Source organism: Eimeria maxima, genomic scaffold (genome assembly GCF_000499605.1).
Source record: "Eimeria maxima Weybridge genomic scaffold, Emw_scaff251, whole genome shotgun sequence".
Taxonomy (NCBI): Eukaryota; Apicomplexa; class Conoidasida; order Eucoccidiorida; family Eimeriidae; genus Eimeria; species Eimeria maxima.
Window position 1 is genome coordinate 1 of NW_013563733.1, and position 6,552 is coordinate 6,552.

Sequence of the window (6,552 nt, forward strand, 5' to 3'; positions counted from 1 at the left end):
ATATATAATATATATATATATATAAAATCAATGAGACAAGCACCAGGCATTGAGGAAGAAAGCTTGAGAAAGGCTACTACCGATCTGGCAGAGCAGCTGCACAAGCAAGGAATCGGACTACAAATGCACATTCAATAACAATTAGATGCTCTTGATGCAGGGTGGAAGCACAACAGCCTAAACCTTCCTCCCTAGACCCTGAAGGAGAACAGGCTAACCCTTTGCCTTCCGGGCGATCTCCTTGCCTAACATGGTCTCCGCATCATCTAGGACGGGCGTTTTAGGTATCGGGAGGTCGCTGAGGTAGTCTGGCAGACTATCAGGGCCACCGGCCTCCCGTGCTATTGCTGCCATTTCCTGCTGAAGCAGCTGCTGCACTTGCTGCTGCTGCTCAGCGGGCAGCGGGTCGACGTAAGGCAACGCATCTAAGACCATTGCATGCGGCAGACGATCTGTCAGATAAAACTCATCACGCCTCGAATCCGGGGAGGGGGGCCCTTCCTGAAGGGCCCCATTCACCGGCACCACGGACTGGGGTGCCCCTGAAGTGGGCCCCCCATTCAAGAACTCGCCAGTGCCTGCCATAACACTGCTGCTATTTTGACTGCTGCTGCTCCTGAATCGAACCCCGCAGCAGTGGGTTCACACCAGCTGGTCAATTTCGCTTCGTTCAGGAGTTGGGCCTTCGTGGCTGCACTTCTGTAGGCGGAAGGCTGGGCCTCCCTGGGCCCCCTGCACGCACTCAAGTGTATCAAGTAATGCGTATTAAGTACAGTGCAACTGCGTTCTGAATAAATAAACACTTATCTTCTCCAACTTGAATTTCCGTGCAAGCAGGGCTGGGGCCCACGATGAAGTGTGGCTAAACTGCATGCGCGAGCACTCAGCATGCACTGCCGCTCTGCAAGACGCTTCCTCTTTAGAGAGTGTTGAGACAATTTTGCACAAAAAGGGGCAACACGTTGGGCCCGTTGGAGATGTTGCAGTTTAGGGCTTGCGGTTTTATATTGTGGGTTCATTGTAGGGGTTCAGTGTAGAGCCCACGGTTTGCTCGCTGGGCTGTGCATGGGCAACAACGCTGCAATCCAGAGCTATGCTGCTGCATTTAAGAACTCCGAAGTACTTGAGGAACCGTCGATGTCCCCTTAATGAGGTCATTTTTGCATCGCCCCTGCATGGGTCTTCCGTTGCGATGCCAGCAGAGGTACGCACCTCAGCTGAACCGCACGCAACCACATGCAGGCTTCAGATGTAGATCTGCAAGCAGATGTGTCTAGCATAATTAAGACTGAAGAAGTCTTCCCAAAAGAAAACATTTAAGCTGATGGCGGGCGTGGCCGCCCCAGTCTCGACCCGAGGGTCTGAGCAACACTTACTGTGTTACTTATTCCGTTCTTCAACACCTCTACTTTACTTCGCCGGACCGTTACGCTGGCAGATGAACGGCTAGAAAAAGGGTGATCGTGCAATTTATATGCGTGGAACCCATGAGAGGGGTCGGGCATACCGTAGGACCTATCTCCCACACAAAAGAATCGATTTGCTGTACAGCGGGAGCAGGAAAGGTATGCGGCGCTCCACCAGGACTCTACATAACCGTACATGCCACTCACGAGCCTCGCACGCAGTCTTTACGTTGAACATATGTTCAAAAATTTTAACCGTTGGCCGAAGGGCGCTTTTTTCGAGATGGAGAAGTACGGGGACGTGAAAGCTGCACTCCCTAGTCACCCTATATCCTAACAGTGCAAGCTCTAGTAGAATCAGGAACATCGTAATCTTCAGTACTACTACCATACCATTAGCAGGCAGCGGCCCAGCGGAGGAAGGAAGCAAAACGCGAAGATAGGAGGCAAGGGAGTTGCTACAAACAAAAAGGAGCGGCTGTCGACGGCCCCCAAGGGCATGAGGCCCCTGCATGGACAACAGCGAGGCCACCAGCAAGGCAATGAATGGCCTATGCATGCCTCAACTTAAGACACCAGTTAATGAACTTTTACAAAATCTGAAGACACCACAAACAATCACCAGCTAGTCAACCGTGCAGACCCCAAAAGAGCTGTTCTGATACCCATCCTCGTTGTTTTCTCTCATTGTGGCAGCCAGTTGAACCAGAAGTCACTCACAGTGGCAATGCAACCGTGCTATTGCTTGGTGAGACAGGGCCAACGGCAACTCGAGCTGCAGCGATAACGAGCGCCTGCAGCAGCTTGCCCAACGCCTTTCCCACATCACTTGCGAAAACAGCAACGATAGAAGGAGCAGACGCTGCAGCAGCAGCCAGCGGCAATATTGCTGCGGCTGCAGGCCTACATGGAACACGGAAGTGGCCCCAATGCCCTTCCCTTCAGGTGCTGATCACACAGTCTCTGTACCCCTGCTTCTTTGACACGTTTCTGCCGTTGTGAGGTCTTAATAAGATGCTGTTGATGTGTCTCATATTCGTGCTGCTTATGACGCCTGTGACAGGCATCAATCGCCTGCTGCTGCTGTTTTTGCAGCTTTTAATTTGCTCCTCCACAAGCGCTCTGTTGCAACAACAGCTGCTGCCGCTAAAGCAATTCCTCAGTTGATTAGCTCGCCATGGGCCACCTTTCCCGCTGCTGTTGCTGCCGATCCTGCCAATCCAAGCACATGCACTTAGGCGAACCTTGGGATGGCCAGAGGGTTGCTGCTGCCGGTGTTGCTGCTGTTGTAGAGATGTTTTGGGGGCCTTTACACGGGCGCAAGCTTCTCCACGGCCCGTTTGGTTGCTTGGCTTGCTCAATCCTCTGTTGGCAATGAAGCCAACAACGCTGCTGCTGCTACTGCTGCTGCTGCTGTGGTAGGTAGTTGAGTCATAGCATGTGTTATAGGTGCGGCCAGCAGAAGCAGATGCAGCAAGAACAGAAGCATCAGCGAGACATCCTGGTGCGCGGCAGCTGTTGTAAGCACCCTCGTGGTTGTTGCATCTTTCCTTAGCTGGGAAAATGCACATCCTCCCCAAAGCAGACTGGTGCGCTACATATGCTGCGGTTGGGTTCGCTGCCGATGCCGCTCTTTGCTGTGTTGCTGCTTCGGTAACTGCTGTCATGCTCGCTGTTGTCGTTGCTGTTGCATTGCCACCCTCAGGTTGCAACATGGGCAGCAACCAGCACCTGCTGGTTCTCCCAATTCCAATCATGCTCGCTTTTGTGTTGCTGCTCCTGCATTTACCAGTGCTGCAATTGGCGCTGCCCTTGCTGTTGCTCTTTTGGATGCTTCTGCAATACATGACTTTTAGTCGACGACCCCCAGGACACTGAAAAGCTGGGTATCCCTCAAGGAGTCCTGGATGAGTGTGCTCCTTCTGCCGCTGCAACCGTTGCAACGGCACTTGCTGCTGGTTCTGGCCCATTAGGCTATTTGGGGCCCCTTGCAGCTGGCGCTGCTGCCCCTGTTGCTCAGTTGACGCTGCACGCAACGTACGGGGAGCAGCAGCTGTCGCTGCAGTTGGGGCATTGAGGCAACCTGCACTTGGAACAGGTTCAGGAGCAGAAGCAACAACAGCGGCAGCTGCTGCTGCTACTTCTTCTGGTGCTGCGGTATTAGACGCTGCTGCTGATAACAGAAGCTGCTGCGGGGTGCTTGGTGCATGAAGAGCAACAGCTGATGCGGCAAGATCCATGGCAGCAGGAGGGGTAGCAGCAAACGAAGTAGCAGCGCACTCTGGTGCTGCTGAGTTCTCGTCTCTCGTGGATTGGCATTCCCCCAAACTGTTGCTGCTCCTGTACCTATTCCACAGGGGCGAAGTCCTAGAAGGTTTGGTGCAATGAAGGGGGCCACTGCTGCTCCTGCTGCAGCTCCTGCTGCAGCTCCTGCTGCATCGCTTGCTGCAGCTGCTGCTGCTTCTGCTGCTCGGAGTCCACCCTCCCCAGGCAATATGCTCACCGCGTTTGGTACGAAGCAAACGCTGTTGTTTTGACCCCTCAACGGCCAAATCAGCACCACCACAGGCCTCATGCCGTGCAGCATTCGCTTCTGTACTGGCTTTTACTGCTAACGCTGATATGGGCTCTTGGTGCAGATCACGGATGGCCTGGTGATTGCTGCCCAAGCCGCTGCTGCTGCTGCAAGTAATACTCCCCGCTGTAGTTGCTGTACCTCCCTCCCCGTTCGCTGCCGTTCGGTAGTCCTTTGAGCAGCCTCTGAGGATGCTTCTCCCTGCCGCTTTGTTTGCAGCAGCTGCTGCAAGAGCATTACGCTGCTGGTGTTCCAGGTGGGCTGCAAGGGCTCCTGCATAAAGCGACAGTTTTGCACGGAGTTGCATCCCACTTGCTGCGTTGCAGGGCCACGGAAGCATAGACGCCTACAGCACAGTGTTCATCTGCAGTTACGGGTAAAACCATGCACCAAAGGATACGGCCTCAGCAGCAGTGATCACAAACACGTGCAGCAGCCGCACCTATACGGCGAGAACTACATGCCGACGGATCGACATGCTGCAAGAAGGCTCTCGCAGTCTCCCAGGGATCATCTGCTGCAGTAAACCACCAACACCGGAAGAGCAGCAGCAGGCTTTTCACATATTTCACTACCTCGCCTGCTGTTCTGTCACTTATGGAGTATCCACAGCATTGCCCCCCTTACTAGGCCACCTTTTGTTTGTTCGAGGCTATGCGCAGCAACATGCTACTGCTTTGTGTCTCTCTCTCCCCTCCTGCTGTTCTACAGATAACCCTTTCTCTGGGCTTCTGTTCGTGCCTCTCCCAGTAGAATGCCAGCAACGTGCCACTGCTTTGTGTCCCTTTGTTCTACACGTGCCTCTTTCTTCGGGTTTCTATTCGTGCCTCTGCTGATATCTGTCTCCTCCTCCGCACCCCAAAGACCCCGTTAGCAGCAGACAGTCCTGCCTTTTGTGCTGACCGTCGCCGCTGCGGATCTACGTTGTTGCTATTTTTTTTCTCGTGTTGGGCTTGTCTCAGTCCTACCATTCGCTGCTCGTATGTTCAGCCCACCACGCACCAGGTGCCGGTGTGGCGAGGGCCTCCGTCAAGTGCCTCCCGCCAACCCCAAACCATCTTAAACCCTCTATATCCTCTAAACAATATAAATCTCCTATACCCCGTAAATGTCCTAAACCATCTATCTACACAGTCTAACCCCCCTAAAGGTTCAAATTCCTCTAAACCGTGCACACCCTGAGCTCTTTACACCCTACGACATCCTAAGTCTAAACATCCTAGACCCTGAACCTAAAACCAGATGCACCTGGAAAGAAGCCCCTCTGAGACGTGGAAGAGTGACGGAGAACTCGTACGGTCAGAACACAAAACAAAGGGACACCTAGTTGTTTAGGCAGCAAACAAAATGCAGTGCGCCAGCCATCCATGCAACGATAGTACACAACTAGCCGCAGCAACACATCACGCAGTACCAGGATGACAGGTAGTAGCAAGACCACAAGCAGCATCGACAAGTGAGGCAGCAGCAGCATACGAGGGCGCAGCAGCAGCACAAGAGGGGTTCAAGGGAATGTTCCCCCCACAGTAGCTGACAAAAGGACTCAGCCGCTGCAACAAGCTATTTCCACAGGACTGAAGAGGAGAATGTGCATACAAAAGGAGACACCAGATTGCGCCAAACACAAAAATAATATACATATGCGGCCGCAGGCGCACAGACAGCCGATGAGGGGAGGGAGAAGAGATGGTCAGGTACGCAAAAAAGGATGGAAGCAGGGATAGCAACTTAAAAAGCGTAACGACACTCAGTAAGTGCATCGGCTACTTGCTTGTGCAGCTGCAGAGGGTATCCACGCGCAACCCCAGTACGACTGTAGTCAGCAGCAGCAACTCCGCAGGACCAGTAGAGGAAGTAGAGTTCTTCTCTGCATCTGCTATTCTTGAGGCTGTTGTTTCTGTTTCGTGCAATGTAGCTGCCATCCTGGCACCCAAAAAGCGAGCGGAAAACCTGTACTGGCGCCGCAGCGGCAGCGTCCTCTGCAGCAGCACAACAGCGGTACGGCGCTACTCATAGCAGCGCCGACCCACCATGAACGAACAGTTGTTGAACGAAATGAACGCGAGAGGTGTCAACAGCGATCGGAAGACCGCCGTTGAAGCAGCGGCAGTAGTCGCTGCTGCCGTCCCAGCACCAGAGATATCAGCAGGGCAAGCAACTTCCTGGAACAGTTCTATATGGGATGAAGCCTACAACATCAGCTAAACCGCTCAGAAGTGACCTACATCTATTGGAAATCTCAAAGGAACGGTAGCATCCACTGCTGTTGCAATTGATTGCTGCAGCAGCAACAGCCGCTGCTGCTGTAGGTCTTGTTGCATGCAAGGTCACTGGTGTCAGTTGTACGTTTGAATTGAAGCACTGTCTCGCCTTCTGTTTTTGTCCTGTTTGTCTTTTATACTAAATTTTCGTCACCTTTTAAAAATTCCTATACTTGTCGTATGTCTTCAGGACAGTACCAGCTAAGCGGAGCAGCAAAATTGACCGGCTGCAAGAGCTCATTCAAAAACGGTCAGTGGCAGGCAACAGCACAGACAGCAACGGATTCTGAGGGGGTTGCTTGACTGAAGG

General features: G+C 53.0%; 1 protein-coding gene across 1 annotated transcript; it reads right to left on the reverse strand.

Moving 5' to 3' along the window:
- Window positions 1-213: 213 nt before the first annotated feature.
- On the reverse strand, window positions 214-4,321 carry EMWEY_00024350 (hypothetical protein; the record flags this gene model as incomplete). Its single annotated transcript, XM_013478009.1, has 7 exons — window positions 214-616; window positions 1,213-1,217; window positions 1,508-1,588; window positions 1,800-1,914; window positions 2,127-2,234; window positions 2,376-3,432; window positions 3,910-4,321. 7 exons carry the CDS (start codon window positions 4,319-4,321, stop codon window positions 214-216), a joined length of 2,181 nt encoding a protein of 726 aa, XP_013333463.1.
- Window positions 4,322-6,552: the final 2,231 nt, after the last annotated feature.